This window comes from Orycteropus afer, unplaced genomic scaffold (genome assembly GCF_000298275.1).
Source record: "Orycteropus afer afer isolate SDZICR_OR568_19922 unplaced genomic scaffold, OryAfe1.0 scaffold00019, whole genome shotgun sequence".
NCBI classification, from domain to species: Eukaryota; Metazoa; Chordata; class Mammalia; order Tubulidentata; family Orycteropodidae; genus Orycteropus; species Orycteropus afer.
The window spans coordinates 16,537,920-16,555,270 of NW_006921606.1; the positions used below are offsets into that span (position 1 = coordinate 16,537,920).

Here is a 17,351-nt window from a genome sequence, read left to right on the forward strand (position 1 = left end):
ATCTTAAGAAAGAACAAGTCTATTTACCTTGCTGGCACTTAACCGCTTCCGATTTGACCAACGCTAAGGATTGTGTCCGTGGAATGGTGAACAACAGCAAAATAAAAAAGAAAGAAACAGAATTGTTAACAACATAATTATATTATTATAATATAAAAGTGGAGACTACATTCAAATGCCTAAGACCCAAGATGATAATTTACAAATAAGGACCTTTGAGCAAAAAAAAAAAAAAAAGTTAGCAACATAGAAAAATAAAATTTGTGAGTTTATGTTGCATCAATTTCTCATAGGGTCCCATAACAGAAAGGCAAGGATATGTGAATACTATTTGATGTTTAGAAGTACACTCATTTTTTTAAATTACATTAAAACACTATTACACTATGTTTCCCACACACTCAAACACAGGTGTCACCTACTTGAAATATTTAGACAATATTATGAAAATATTTAAGATATTCATGAGCAATATTAATGTTTAGGTTTCCAGTTTGAGACATTAGGAAAAAGTAATTCTGTTTTCTTTCACTGATTAAATCTTAATATTCAAAATAATAGGAAAAAAATCTGAGTCATTCCTACACAAATTAAGAGAAATAAGTTATACAGTACTAAGGGAAGGAAGAAAAAAAAATTCAAACAGAAGCTTCTGCACTGTTTTCTTTTGATCTCTCATTTGTGATGCTAAGGCTGCTGAATTTCCTCTACAATTAAAATTTTCTCCCAGCAAAATCCTCTCATTACTTCTGTCACCATCCAGTACTGCAAAGCCTTACTCTGGCTGGTTAACCAGCTAACCGGTTGTTAATACTTAGATAAATTCTGGAGATTACAACTCAATTATAAATCTAATCGAGCAGACCACACTTACTATTATGATGAAAGAAAAATACCTTTAGGTAAATGACCTCACTTTGCCAATATGTCTTCCTAATACATTAGAAACCAGAAAATAAATAGCTTTCCAGGGAAATCTACTTACATTTGAGTGACCAGCAAGTAGAAATGCTGGTACAGAAATGATGTGAAAATCTTATTAAAAACACTGACATTTGGAGTGTCATACAGCAACAAATATTTTTACCTCAACTGACCACCAAGTATTATCATTGTATGGGTACACAGTACCGCTTGAAACCATCTGGCATGAAATAACATTGGATTTTTATAACAATTTTAAAAGATAAACAAAATAGATAAAGAAATTAATGTAGAATGACTATTACTGTTTGATTATCACAAGTCTATGAGCTAATGTACTGTCTACCTCATGCCAATCACCATATTCCATATTTGATTATCTCAATCTGCACAACCCTATAAAACAGACCCTCTTTTTATTCCCATTTCATGTATGAAGAACTTGTGTCTGAGACAGGCTAAGTAATTCTGAATTTGACCAGATTGCTTAAATCATTGAAGCTAGAAAGTAATGGAGCTGGGACTAAAAGCCAGGGAGCCTTACAACAGAGCCCTTAATTCTAAGCACAGTCTTATTTTTACCAAGAAAAAAAAAAACAAATAGCAGGTTTACCTACCTTCTCCCACCCACTGCCATTGAGTCGGATCCGACTCATACAAACCCCTCCTTGGGTTTACAAGGTAGTATCACTATGGAAGTAGATTGCAGGAGTGGCTGGTGGGTTTGAACCACCAGCCTTCTGGTTAGCAGTCAAATGCCTTAAGCACTATGCCACCAAGCTCCTACCTTCTAGCCAGTTTTTCCTACTAACTACACCATGTTTTCATACATCCAAATCCCTGGATATGAAGGTGAATTCATAGATCTTTCGTATAGTAAGATTGCTGTCTACTTGATTCTAAAACAACAAAGGCTACCTCGGGATGATGGATAGAAAAATGGGTATAAAACTGAGAATTGTAATTGAAATCTTTCCCACAGACATTATATTAAAATGAAAATTTCCAAACAAATTATCCCTTATCAAATCAACTACTGCCTTCCAGTCCTAAGTATCAGTCACTCCTATTTAAAAATCCTGTGTAAGAATACCTTGTAAATATTAATTAAAACTCAATGAGAAGAGCAAATAATTTCTGATATCTATTGCACACTCAAGGGCCCATAATGTGCATTGTAAGCTGAATAATCACATCCAGTCCTGGACAAAATATTCCTTGCTCAGCTACATTTTGATAATGTGTAAACAGGAGCTCTGATGGCATAGTGCCTAAGGCATTTGACTTCTAACCAGAAGACTGGAGGTTCAAACCCACCAGCCACTCCTCAGAAGGAAGACTGGGCAATCTACTTTCATAGAGATACTGCCTCAGAAACCCAAGGAGGGGTTGCTATGAATTGAGTCAACTTGATGGCAGTGAAAAAAATATATATAAATAGAAAAATAAAGTTACTAATCAAAACAAATGAGAGCAGGCAGGGTTTTCTATATTATAACACCTCCACGAAATGTATATACAATATAACACCACTAGATCTCTGTCAGATAAACAATGAACAAAGAAAGCCAGAAAATACATGAATAAGTAAGAGCATAAACACTGTGAGAAACTCTCAAAAAATAGGAGGAAGAAGAGTCAAAGGAAAGAGTAACCGAACTAAAGACAGAAATGGTGGCTACTATTTGGGGTTTGAAATGATACCTTTGAGAGTTCTACAAAAACAAAACTAAGCTGTATCCAGTATTAATTGTTTTGCAATTGGAAATAATTTGAAACTGAAATGTCAATGCTTTAAAACTTCAAATTTTGGCAAAATTTAAATATATTTTAAATGTCAGTATCACTGCTAAACAGAGTCCAGTATATTATGGGAACACTCACATGGGTAGTCACATAAATAGGCAACTATTTTTGTGGGGAAATTATCCGACTTTATAAACTCCATTTAAATATGTAAGAAATTTTTAGAGCATATTAGTTGGAAATTGCTAAACCATGTTGTAAATGATACTATTTACATTGCAGGGTATTGAGGCCTGGCAACTGGGCCGAATAACCAGTCCCATTATGTACTTATTGACAGTAAACTCAGAGTCATCCATGTACTAGCAACATTGTCAAAACCAAGAGGAAGCTAAATAAAATCTTTCTTTCATTATCTTGTGAGAAAAAAGAAATTCAACATCAACTTAAGACTTTTTAATGTCAAACCATCAGGTTTATTGAAATCTCAGATTTTAATAGTGACACTTCTAAAGAAATTAATAGATGGAGGTGTTTTTTAGTTGTTATCAAGTAAATTCTTAAAAGGGAAGAATTCAAGTTAAATATTGCAACCAATTAGTTAACTTTCTAGCAATTGAAAGTCATTGTGCACTTTTCCTAAGTACATACAATAGGAAAGGATTCTTAAAGACCAGTATAAATAATTGCAAACACCAAATCAACATCTCAAATGGGAGCTCAGGTAGATTAAAACCTTGATAAATTTGGAAGGAAGGTTGGGCAATCCTACTTCCGTAGTGATACTGCCTCAGAAACCCAAGGAGGGGTCGCTATGAGTCAGGGCTGACTTGACAGCACATAACAACAACAACAAATTTCAATTTGAACTCTAAAGCCCTTTAGAAGTTGCTTAACTCTAATAACTCAGTTTTATTGTATTTCTGAAAAATGAGATAAGAAATCCTCCTTTTTGTTTTTTTACAAGATAGAGAAAAACTGCAGACAAACATATTGTCTATTTCTTTAAGCTAAATTCTGTGAGTTTACTAGTAAATCAGTCATGATTTTCATCATGAAAATAAATTAAGTCTGAAAGCAAAAGTAGTATTAACAATGAAGAATATTTTAGAATATCACCAACACCAGCTCCTCCCTTCAAGAATTATCTGAGGTCTAATTTATCAACACACTTCAGATTTTCATACTGGATTATAAATGTGCAAAATTTTAAAACATCTTATTTCCTCCTCAAGTAAGTATTTTCATAGGCTTTTGAAAATACATTTTAAATCAGTGATAATCAAGGAGGCTTTCTGTTCTTCTTTTAACTCTTGTAATTTTAAGGTATAATCCCAGAATATAGAATTAGATCATTAGTGACATCCACATATTGGCTCAAAAGAACTGTTTCAATAATGATAATAAAATGCAATATTTATTGATGTTATAGACATCTTCAGTAAATAGTAGATGAACCAGAAATTTTCAGGAAATAGATCAGAGAACATTAAATTTTGTGTCTTTCCAAAAGTACTCTTCATAGAAAACTTGGTAGCTTAAAGTAAAAACAAAAACTATAAAGAAAAATATTGAAATCTGCAAATATACACTTGCTCACCTTAATAATTTAACCCACAGTTAAGTCTTAGAAACAGCTTTTCATAACTGAATAATGCCTACGTTACCTACTTCCTAAGAAAATTACAGGGAGATGCCTTAGCACTTAGTGAAAGTGTATTTTACATAATTCCTGATAAATCATAAAGTTTGATAAGTTAGAAAACCTTAAGTTTTAATTATAGCAAGACCATCCATATCCATATTCCTAGCTAGAGTACAGAGAATTCCTTAATGGAAATTCTCTCAAGAGTTCCAAAAGAAAGAGATGAAATTTAAGTATCTATAAAATTATTTGTTTTCTCAAGAAATAAATACAAAAAGTCAATGGTCTAGTAGCCCAGTTATCAAAGGATAATAACCATGAAGAGTTTTAAAAAAAGAACGAAAGGGTCAAACTTACATGTCTCTTGAAATCACCCTGTTTTACTACTAGGTTCAAGTTTAACACAATCACTCCCATGTCATCTTCTAAACTGTTTGGATCTTCCAATTTTAAAATATGTTCTGTCGTTCTACAGGCAAAAACAATAAAAAATGTTAACACTTATAGATAGTATTATATAATGGATCAAGAGCTTATGATAAAGTCTCTTACATCTGAATAAGGATTAAACAGAACATTTTAAAAAGCATCAAATGCACTGAAAATGAAACAATGGCCATCACCATAAAGGAATTTGGGGCAATGACTAATTCAAAAGTTGGTTAACTGGTCCCCTTCCTTAACCCACAAATAAATTTTAAATGCTTGTTTTAAGTTAGGTTAATGAACTTGAGCATTGAGAAATGAATGTGTAAAATCCCATATACATTTTAGAACGCATTATGGAAGATTTAATGCCTGACTAATTTATTTGGGAGCTAGAAAGCAAAAAATCATAGAAAACATGTTAGAAATTGCAATCTTTTCATTTTGAAGCATGGCTGCATTTATTCAGATATGCTTTCTGTCTTTTGAGCTCAAATTTCACTTAACATTATTCTCAGTTCACATACAAATTAATTCATTAATAACAATTAGAAGGTAAAAATACAATACCTGTTAAGCTCAAGATCACTGAGAATTACAAATGCAGAACCCATGAAATCAGAGGTGGTTAAATCTCGATCATAGACCTGCAAAGAGTTTGGGAGCCAGTAAAATATATGTTTATAGTAAACCAAACAAGTTTATTCAATTATTAGAAAATGAAATAAGCTGGTAATTTTTAATATAGATGTAGATAGATATAAAAATAATTTGCCCAGTACAGTTAAAGGGAAATTTAGCCCCATTAACTAGGCGGAGAGAACAAAATGATTCAAACTTGGCTATTTTGCCTACTGAGACCAAAACAACAGCAGAAAACACATTTAAGGCAGGATTCATATGCAAACGTTATGCACAATGGACCTCGCTCTGTAGTTTAAATTGTTTCTCATTAAAATTAAGTATTTTCCACGGTGAGCAGATCTGCCAATTAAATAGAAATTTGCTAAATATTCTATAGCAATCCCATCCTGCACTCAACTCATGCAGTTTTAACCCAGATGTTAGAGCAATTGATGCTTACAACCAATAGCTTAAAGCACTATTAAGTATAAAGTTATTCCTAATGAGAAAGATTTTAGTACTTGTCACCACTGCACTCCGGGTAATAATTCTTCCACATTTGATAAGTTTAAATACAATCAATGGAGATATTATTTTCCTTCTGATTTTCTGTAGAGTATATCTCAATGATCTGAGAGAAACACACAATTTTCACAAATGATATAAAGATTTCCTTCCATATTATTAACCCAGTACTTGAGTAAAATAATAATAATAATTTTGTCAAGTTTACTTCTAGAAGAGCATCAAAGATGGTGGAGAAATAAACATTTTTAATAAAAGAGAACGCTTGAAAGTCATCTGTGGTTACCTTCACACGCAGCTTTTGATCAAGGCTTTGTATGGGTAATACAACTATCTCATCCCAAACTGGGTTCAAGTTCTTATATATGACTTTACTTTTGTACAGCGTCTTCCCATTCAGCTTAAATTTCACATAGGGGTCACTTGTGCCTTTAAAAGAAAAAGAGAGCAAGACAAGTTTTGAAACATACGAGAAAATCTAGGACCTCCATTAAGTACAGTGTCTTTCCACACTCCCTTGGCCCAAAAGATTCCACTGTGCATACCCAGAAGAAGGTCTCTCTGTGCAGAGAAGGCAGACCCCAGAGATGCAAGGGAGTAAAAAATGAAAGAATTTGAGGGAGATGACAGACTCTTCTACGCTTTTAGTGGTAGAATACAAATGGACTCCTTGTGTTATTTTGTTCCATTTCATTGTGAATATGTCACCACTGTGCTACCCACAAATACTCTAGAAGCAAAATCCATAGGCACCAGCTTATGGTGTCAGAATCCTGGGGAAAAGCCAACCCCTCTTAAGAACTGCAGGGAGTCATGGAAAAAGGAAAGAAACTGTTTTCAAGAATTTGAGCAGATGGTTGACTCAACAGAACCCTGTACTTTAAAATATAATAATAATAAAATCAATCAATCTCTGAAACCATGGGTTCAAAAGATGGGGCTTGTGGACTAAGAAAAACTAGGAGGGAGAGATTCAATTGACAACACTGACATTCTTTGTTGCCTCCCTGCACCTGCACTAAAGCAGCGAACATTGTTTTCACCCAGGTCAGCTGAACTTCAGAGCAGCCAGGCCCTCAGCTGGCCAGAGAGCTGACACTGCTGACCTGCCCGGCTCTTCCTGGGGTGCTTTGAAACTGATTCCAAAAGAAATGAATAATGTCCCTCCAGCCACTATGCCCAGACTAGAAAGGAGGCCTGAGCACTGGCCCTCCTCCACACTTCAGATCAATTGAGGAAAAAAAAAAAAAACATGCTCACAAGCATAATAAGAAAAAATGTATTTATTTATTTGCCTATGCATGTGTGTGCATGGATGTGCATGTATATGTTACACACATCATGTGTACCATCATGCTTGTTACACATGCATCGTCTGGTATATGCTCATTCATGAATACCTAGTAAAGGATGAATAAAGAGGACACAAATAAATGAACAAATGACACCTAGCAAATAATGCTACAAAGAAAGAAAAACACATCTAAATTTGGGCACTTATAGTATTATAATTGTGAAACACAGAACTATGAATAAGTACCAAGACCAAGTATCTGTCTTGTTCATGGATATACCCCAAGTGCCTATAACAGTATGCAACATACGCTCCCAGAATATTTATTGAATTGAATTTCTGATGCTGGAGTCAGGACGATGTAGTCTGGGAATATTATGTCAAAAATTTATTAAGCTACTTTATCACTATCATTTACCAAGTTCTAAATGCCTATCATTAATTACCTCAATCTTTTATCTTTTATCTTATTTTTGTCAATATTTCTATTTAGCTCCAATATTAAAAATTACTGAAAAGGAATTCGATATGTTCCCCAACATTTTTAATTGAAAATAAAGTATGTCTTTATAGATCAAGGCAACATACATTGTTTAAACCCCTTAGTAGGGCATCTAAGGCACAAGTGTAATGAATTAGCCTTGCATGTTGTATGAGTACTCATTTTAAAGTAAATGAAAATTACATACACATATATGACCCAACTCTCACATTTTAAGTTTGGTGACACAGGGATAGAAGCCCGGTGATCTTTATTTTAAACCTGAACATACACAGAGCAATTAAGTGGCTATTCTAGAGGGAACGTAAAAGTGAATGCATTCACAGACGTGCAGTGGAATCCTCACAAGTGAGCGAGACATCCGCTCACCCCTCCCCCTTTTAAACCGCAGGAGAACACCTCTGGCGAGTCAGACTTTAACAATCATTCTGATATATATATATAAAAAAAGTGGGGGAAAACTATAATAAAAAGAGGCCTTTAATTAAATAGAATTGCCACTCTGGGATCCAGCCTTCATGCCTGTCAGCGTACTCTCAAAATAAACATCTCAGAACTAGGCCTCCGTGGTGTCACTTTCTCACAGGCAAGGCATACTGGGTAATCCCCAGGCATCTTGACAGCTACATAATGTTCAAACTGTTTCACGGGTGAATGGCGGTCGTTGCATGAAAGAAAATATTAATGTCTGGAATTAATAGAAAAAGAGGCTAGGGTTTACAAAGCCAAACAAGGAAAGAGGTGTCAAGTTAGTGCAGCGTTAATTGTTAGGAAAATTGGAGAAAGAAGTGTGTGTGGGGGGGCACGTTGTGATCCTCTCTTGGAGCCTAAGTGCTTCACTGTCAGAGAAGTTACATCTCAACTAGGCAGGTTCTGAAAGGGGGCTGGCCCTCAGGAATGCAACTCCCAGATTATACAGATGATGAGATGACACCTGAATGGTTGAACTTTAACCTTTTTCATTGGGAGCTCCATAAACAATGAGGGTCTTTGGAATAAAGAAGGAGTGTGGTACTTCAGGACGAGAATGAAACCAGGTGCCTCAACTGTGGGCCTGCCACCCTGGGGCAGCTAACAATCACACCATGTAAACCTGAGTGACTCACATAACCTCAGATTTAGAAAATTATACTATTCAGATTATGTAATATATTGCTGTGTTACAACATGGATGAATCTTGAAAACATTATGCTATGTGAAATAAATTAGTCCCAAAAAGACAAATAGTACGTGATCCCACTTATATACAGTATCTAAAACTGGCAAATGTATAGAGACGAAAGTTTACTAGTTAGTGGTTACCAGACATGGGAGGGAGAGGGGCAGGGGGAGTTTTAGCTTAAGGGATGCTGAGTTTCTGTTAAAGGGGGAATGAAAAAATTTGGAAATGGGGAGTAGTGTTGTTTACACATGATGGATGAAACTACTGTCACTGAATTGTAATGTAAAAAATGTTGAAATGGCAAGTGTTTAGTTATACAGATATACATGCTTAAACCATTTGCCATGGAGTTAATTCCAACTCACGGCAGCCCCAGTGTGTCAGAATAGAACTGTGCTCCATAAGGTTTTCAATGGCTCATTTTTCAGAAGTACATTGCCAGGCCTTTCTTGCATGGAGCCTCTGGGTGGACTCGAATCTCCAAACTTTCATTTAGCAGCTGAACACTTAATCATTTGCTTTACCTCGGGCTCTATTACCACTCAGGGACTTCATATATATACATATACACACACACATACATATAAATATGTATATACATGTATATATGTGTGTGTGTGTATATATATATATATATATATATATATTTCCCACAATAAAGAAAAGAATCAATGGCCTTCCATTCTAAATAGACTGTGGTTCTACATATAGGTTGAGAGAAACTAATAGCCATCTATTGGCTCTCAAAATTGTCATCCCAATTTATATTCTTAATGTTGTTGCATGACAGTCCTTATTTCTGCTCATACTCACTGACACTGGACAATGCCAAGTCTCTCTGCTCTCTACACCTATCACAGTTGATAGGAGAGACAGGTAGGCTCTAGCTGGGGTATTAGTTGGGGCTGAAATAAAGGTGATGATAGATGAAATATGAGTGGACTTGAACACGCAGAGAAGGGCCCGGGTCATTCTAGCAGGAAGCATTGGCAATGAAGCAGAGGCTAAGAGGGCGGCAGAAAATTGCAAGATTTGTGTACTGCCATCCAAGTATTTTACTTATTCAAATATTAGGAGAGAAAATATAATGAGAAATAAAGTTTAAAAGGCAAGTTCAAATCAGAGGACCAAGTGCCTTAAAATAAATTAAAGATTTAGTTTTCATTCTGTACAAATACAGGTATTTTTTTCCTCTTTCTTTTTAAACACAAGTAATACATGCAAAGAAGTCCAAAATGTGTCAAATTAATTGTTAAATCTCTATCTTACCCTTCTTTTGACTGCTAACTGGAAGGTCAGTGGTTCAAACCCACCAGCTGCTCCTCAGAAGTAAGACAAAGTGATGTACTTCCGTAAAGATTTACAGCCTCGAAAACCTAGTGGGGGTTGCTATGAGTTGTGAATGCCTTGCTAGCAGTGATATGAGTTTTTTTTTTTTTTTTTTTTGGTTTAATGGACCTACTAAAGGAACTCTGGTGGCGTAGTGGTTAAGGCATTTGGTTGCCAACCAAAAGGTCAGTGATTCAAACCCACCAGCTACTCCACAGAAGAAAGATGAGGCAGTCTGCTTTTGTAAAGATTTACAGCCTTGGAAACACTACGAGGCAGTTCTACTCCATCCTATAGGGTCACTATGAGTCGGAATTGACTCCACGTCAGGAAGTTTGGTTTTGGAATGTACCTGCTATAAACAATTTCTTTAATACTCTTACAGGAAAATAATAGAAGATTTTTTTTTTCTTTGATCACAAATGTAATCCTATTATATACTCTGGACTCTGTGCTTTTACACTTAATTTATCTTGGAACTCTATTCATATCAGCAATACAGATTCACCAGGTTTTTTTTAACCACATACATTTTTCAGTGTCAATGTATTTTAATTCATTTAGCTAGTTGTCAAAGAATGGACATCTAATTGTTTCTACTTTTAACTAGTATAAACAGTATTGGAATAAGCATCCTTGTATGACCATCTTGGACCTTTAAGTGACTGTATCAAAAAGGGAGTTTTCAACACCAGAACTACCAGACAAAATGAATATGCTCCTTTTTCAGTCTTGACAGTTACTGTTAGAATGTCCTTCAAACATTGTGTCAAATTCACACTGTCATCACAAGTACACAGCAGTATTTGTTTCTTCCTATGCTCACCAACATTGGATGTTATAAACCTTTATTTTAAACTAATGGTAGATGAAAAAAACAGTATCTCCATTTTCACTAATGTTTAACATTTTCAGTAAAGCTTAATATATTTCCTATTTTAGTAACCTACATTTATATTTCTTAGTCAGTGAAATGCTTTTTTCATATTGTTAGCCCATTTTTTTTTCCCTGTGGGATCATGATTTCTCTTTTGCTACATACCAACATGTATGATTTCTTAATTACAGAAATTAGGCATCGGCTATAAATCTTGTCATATCTGTTTAGACTTATGTCATTTCTTGCAATCAGTTATTTATCTTTTGATGTAGTCAAATTTACCAAAGTTTATTTGACTTTGTAGTTTATTTATGGCTTTGTAGTTTAAATTCCTGCTTTAGAACAAACTGTTTCACTACAAGGTTTTTAAATTAATTCAGCCATATTTTCTCCCAAGGATTTTGTAGTTTTTCATTTTTTTAAAAAGTTAAGTCTTTGGTCCATCTGGAATTATTTTAGTGTGAGGAGGGAAGGAAATACAGGTTCACTTTTGAGCAGGAGAGTAAAGTGATCGGAGCCAAGCTTTAGAAATATATATCTGGCAGCAGCTTATAATTTAGAATGAAGAAGAAAGAGGCTTAAGCAAAGAAACCTGGTAGCTGAGATATAGCACCAGGGAGTTGAAGGCTGGGCAGAGAGATCCAGAGAGACTATTGTTGTTGTTATGTGCCGTAGAGTCGGACCGGACTCATAGCGACCCTCCTTGGGTTTCTGAGGCAGTATCACTACAAAAGTAGATTGCCCATACGTCCTTCTGAGGAGTGGCTGGTGGGTTTGAACCACCAGCCTTCTGATTAGCAATCAAGTGCCTTAGGCACTATGCTACCAGACCTCCCCCAGACAGACTATAGGAGGTACCAACACAGGGTTTCTCAGGTATGATTCGGAGAACTCTAGCCACAATAAGATGCTCCATCGACAGAGAAAGTTAGCAAAACTGGTGGAAAAGGTGTTTACTCTTTTTTGGCTTAAAACTTCACTGTGTGGAGTAAAATAAACTTTCTCTTAAGAGATTCAGTAAAGACAAGATAAATAAATAAATAAATAAACTTAAAATGTTTAGATTGCATATTTTATAAAATTATTTCAATATATAGATATATATATATAGAAAAACTTCTTTGAAGCACCTAACATGCTTAGCTGCTAGCATAAAGGTTGGAGATTCAAGTCGACCCAGAAGAAAGGCCTGGTGTGATCTACTTCCACAAGATAACAGCTACTAAAATCCCTATGAAATGAAACACAGCTTTACTCTGACACACATGGGGTTGCCCTAAGTCAGAATGGATTCAACAGCAACTTTAAAAAAAAAAAAAATGAACATAATATTAAGTCTCCATCAAATCAAACCTTCTACAAGGTAAGATTTATGCCCAGAGTATGCTTCGTGTGCATGATAGGTGTATTATAAATATGTATTGAATGCATGAATAAACTTTGAAGTAAGATGGATGCATGTAGAATAAATTCTCAGACATTTCTTTTATTATATAATCTTACACAATTCACTAAATTTCCTCATGCCTTACTGTCTTTACCTGTCAGATGAAAAACTACCAACCTCATAATACTGTCATGAGGAACAAATGAGGCATTATACTTTAAATGTTAGCAAGGTCTCTCCATTTACTATGAATACTCTGTAGTAAGTGCCCAATAAATATTGTTACTATTTTCAGTATTACCACTCAATTCACTCAGAAAAGAAGAGAGTATATAACAATGTTTCTTCCATTGCTGTTGAGCCAAATCTGACTCAAGATGACCTCATGTGCTCCAAGCAGAACTGCACTCCATAATTTTTTTTAATTGCTGTAATCTTACAGATCTATATCTGTAAGATATAGATATAGATCTCCAGGTCTTTTTTCCATGGTGCTACTGGGTGCATTCAAATCATAAACCTTCTGGTCAGTAGCCAAGAGCACCCTATTTGTGCCAACCAGGGACCATCACATAATAATGCATGTAGTACTAATTATACATTCATTTACTCTACTTAAACTGTTCAAAATACACTGTTAATTTGTCATTGAAGTGCCCCTTTCATTGAGTTCTTTAAAGATATGGAATTTATACCATATTTTCTTTTAATAAAGGAGCTCTAGTGGTGCAATGCCTAAAGCGTTTGACTGTCAACCAGAAGGTTGATGGTTCAAACCCTCCAGCCACTCTGCAGAAGGAAGAGGGGCAATCTAGTTCCATAAAAATTTACTGCCTCAGAAACCAAATGGGGGTCACTATGAGTCGGACTAGACACTATGGCAGTGAGTGTGGTTTTGGTTGTTTTTTTCTTTTAATAAGTGGGGTAGAAAATCCCTTACCTTACACATTTTTCACAGGGACACCATATGAGTATGGAAATTTTCCGCAAAATAATCTGAGCTGTCTTGGAAGGAAAGGGCTGCATAGAAACTAAAGACCACTAACTATTCCCGAGCACTGTCTACTACTTCCTTTTCTACCTGCCTAAAGTTATTATTCACTGTCGATTTCAGAGCCCTTGAAAGATATCATCTGCTGAAAATCACAGCTCTCTGAGAGGATGCATGACAAGTAAAGTCTATTATCAGTGGAGAGTCACTGAGAACCAGAAATTTTGAAGATTTTGTTCTACTCATGGCATTTCATTTATCACCTTTATGAGCTGTTACAACATTGAGAGTTTTAAGAAGAAAATGAACAGTATCAATAGGGGAACTAGTAAATAGAAAATGTCACATCGAATAGCTCCATACCTATTATAATATGCAGATAAAAGAAAGTAAATGTTTAATGAAAGATCTATTTACAAATGACTTTGCTTTTTCTAATATAAGAACTCATGACCATGGTAGAAAAAGCAGAAAGTCAAGACATGATAAAAGAAAAAGAAAATTACTTTCATCCAGAATTGTTAATGAGATAAATGTTTGAATATGTATACTAAGACACTAAATGTACGCTTGCACACAAGCTTGCACATGCACACACATAAACTTATTTTTCAACAAAAAGAAATCATCCTTTATGCAGTTTTTCACTTTCTTCAGTCAATACCTCATCTTTATTCTTCTATAACCATAAATAAATTTCTAAAAATCAGTGTAATCATTTGTGTATCTGTATATATATTTATGAAAACATTACTAAGTAATGTATTTTTTAAAACTAACAATTTAATATGAACTATCTAAAGTGTTGAATGAAAAAATGTTATTAATGATCAAAGTTCATTTGCCAAGTTGTAACTTTCAGCCATGCTATCTCTCCATAAGGAAAGTTGTGTTAGGCTAGAAGAGTTTCCTAATAAAATATGTTTCTCAAAGTTCTTGTTTATTCATGAAAGGAAATCATTCTTGTATTTTCATAGCAAGTTCACATTTATAATATCTGTTAACTTTCCTCAGGATATCTTCAGATTTAAGCCAATAAGTATTTAGGGGAATCGAGTTGCATACGGATGAATTCATACAGCTAACATAGTATTTGGAAAAACATAAGAAGTATAAATTTGACTTTCTTCTTACCATCTGAAGTAAGAATTTTAAGAAATTATTCGTATTTCTAATTATGCATATATTTAGAAACTTTTCTCTTTGACCTTTTGACCTGACAAAGAACAAAACCTGAGCTGCTTTTATATGAAATCGACAAATTCAAGTTCTAATGTTCTTTGAGGCTAACTAAATAAGTTCTCCACCAAAAAAAATGTTCCCCACAAGGAAAAGATGGTGATGATTTTTGAATAGCTGTTGCTGCTCTCTAGCAGTTACCTTGAGATTTCCTCATGAAGTAGAGTGTCCAAGAACTGCCAATTTAACCGACCTCTTTAGAAACCATAGGACTTCATGGAAATCCATCAAACATTTGTCTTCAGGCACATAAGAAAGAAGGAATAATTTTTTATTTTGTAGAGCAAAATCTGTATCACTTAAGATAATGAAAGATAGTGATAGGTTCAACCTTAGCGGAATTTCAAGCCAGATTTTATCCATTAAGATTGGATGAGGAGAAATGCATACTCCCATGTAAGGCTTGTCCATCCTTCTTGTATTGATGGTGGCAGCAGGCTTCTATGAGCCACTCTTTTGTTACCATCCACAGAAAAGATTTCTCACCTATCTTTTTCAAGTCTCATTGACTACGTAGCACATCCTGATGGGACTATTCTGAACGTTTATCTTGAGTATACTGACTTGCTTCTTCTTCAGTAAGTCTTTAAGGGAGTCCACCATGTGTAATACTCAAGGGCACTTTAGGCAAATCCTGCTCATGACCTACACCCTGGGATGTAATGATATCAGGCAATTTAACCAAAGCCAATCTACTGAAATAATTTCCAATGACAAATTTAACCAATGGTCAATTGGAAGTAGAGTCAATGACCTAAAAATTATTCATCTTACCAAAAATGGTTTCTTTTAACTATTTATAAAACTTATAGCAACTTGTATGACATGAGGTCCTTGGGTGGCACAAATGGTTGTACTTGACTATTAACCCAGCAGTATTACAGAAGAAAGGCCTGACAATCTGCTTCACTGAAGATTACAGCCCTGGGAAATATCCTAGTTTTTCTCCAGGGTACTTATAAGAATGGAGATGAAATCCCACTGAAAGAATAAGTAACTGACTCTATAAAGCAGCAGAGCATTAAGAAATTCTAACCAACCCACAAGGACATTTATATAGTATCAAAATAAAGTCAAACCAACAAACAAGAAATCCAGAGAAAACAGCTCTGTTGTGGGGATACACAGAAGGGTATTAGGACACATATATCCAACAATGATCTGTACAAGAAACAAATTAATTCATGGAAAAAGATTTCAAAACTCATTTCCACTTATTTGCTGCAGGACTTCAGCAAATTACCAACATTCAACAAGGGGAGGAAAATTGCTAACTGCTTTATGGAATGGGTGTTTCTATCTTTGGAAGATTCAAGTTTGCTTCCTGGTACACTGGCCCAGAAGAGTTTGTGCAGCTCCCTCACAAGCATACCAATGAACTCGCGCCATCTGGTGTTCAAAAGAGGTATTCCAACGAGAGCAAAACCCAAATTTGCAAAAGTAGAGATAATGACATTCACTACAGTAAAACAGGGAGCTCTGGTAGCATAGTGCCTAAGGCACTTGACTGCTCACCAGAAGGCTGGCGGTTCAAACCCACCAGCCACTCCTCGGAAGGAAGGTTGGGCAATCCTACTTCCGTAGTGATACTTCCTCAGAAACCCAAGGAGGGGTCGCTATGAGTCGGGCCGACTCGACGGCAAATAACAACAGTAAAACATAGTGGCTAAGGCTCTTGACTGCTAAACAGAAGGCTGGCGGTTCAAACCCACCAGCCACTCCTCGGAAGGAAGATGGGGCAATCTACTTCCATAGGGATACTGCCTCGGCAACCCAAGGATGGGTTGCTATGAGTTGTGTCCGACTCGACAGCAAACAACAACAACAGCAAAACTACAGTGCAGGATTGGCATCTAAAGAAAAGAACAGATCACTAAAATCAAAGAGAAATCCAGGAAGCAGAACTTTATATTAATTACATTATTAAATATGATTATGAAGTAGAATTCAAGCCATTAAGGAAAAGAATATTTATTTCTAATTAGATAGCCCTTTGGCAAAGAAGTAAATCGAATTTCTCATTCTATACAAGAAACCAAAGAAAACTTGAAACAGATCAAAGAAATAAATAAAAAACATAAAACCATAAAGGAAATTGAATAAATATAGGTTAATGTGTATCTCTTTCAAGCGAGGACTGTCTAGGCAAAAAACAAAGGAAACAACCCTATCAGATATGATTGTAGGACCTGAAAAGGTTTTTGCAACAAAAATGTCATTAAAAAAGCTGAAAGGCAAATGACAAATTAGAAAATTATATGTAAACATATAGAAGAAACAAAAGAATGAGCAACAGCAATGGGGAGGACAGACTATGCACAAAAGCAAAGCAAATAGAAGTTCCAGCAAGATGGTAGAATGGGCAGACAAGCTACACAGACACTGTACAACAAAGCAATGAGAAACCAATTGAAACCAATACAGAAGACAATGCTGGAATCATGAGCTTTGAAGGCAAAGATAAAGAAATGGATTAAATACCAACTAGTAGAAGAACCTGAATGAAAACAGTGAGGAAGGAGACAAACAGAAATGCACACTGCTGGCTGTCCTGAAGGCACAGCCATTTTTATTATAGCCCAGTAGTGAGCTCTGGTAGCATAGTGGCTAAGGCACTTGACTGCTAACCAGAAGGCTGGCGGTTCAAACCCACCAGCCACTCCTCGGAAGGAAGGT

The 17,351-nt window shown here is 35.4% G+C and overlaps 1 protein-coding gene across 1 annotated transcript in view; it reads right to left on the reverse strand.

The window, feature by feature from the left end:
- The window catches only part of MCTP2 (multiple C2 and transmembrane domain containing 2), a 304,647-nt gene that overhangs the window by 233,944 nt on the left and 53,352 nt on the right, over window positions 1-17,351 (reverse strand). The window contains 4 exon segments of the mRNA XM_042783576.1: window positions 28-63; window positions 4,673-4,784; window positions 5,312-5,388; window positions 6,177-6,319. Of these exon segments, the coding sequence (XP_042639510.1) occupies window positions 28-63; window positions 4,673-4,784; window positions 5,312-5,388; window positions 6,177-6,319 (368 nt within the window).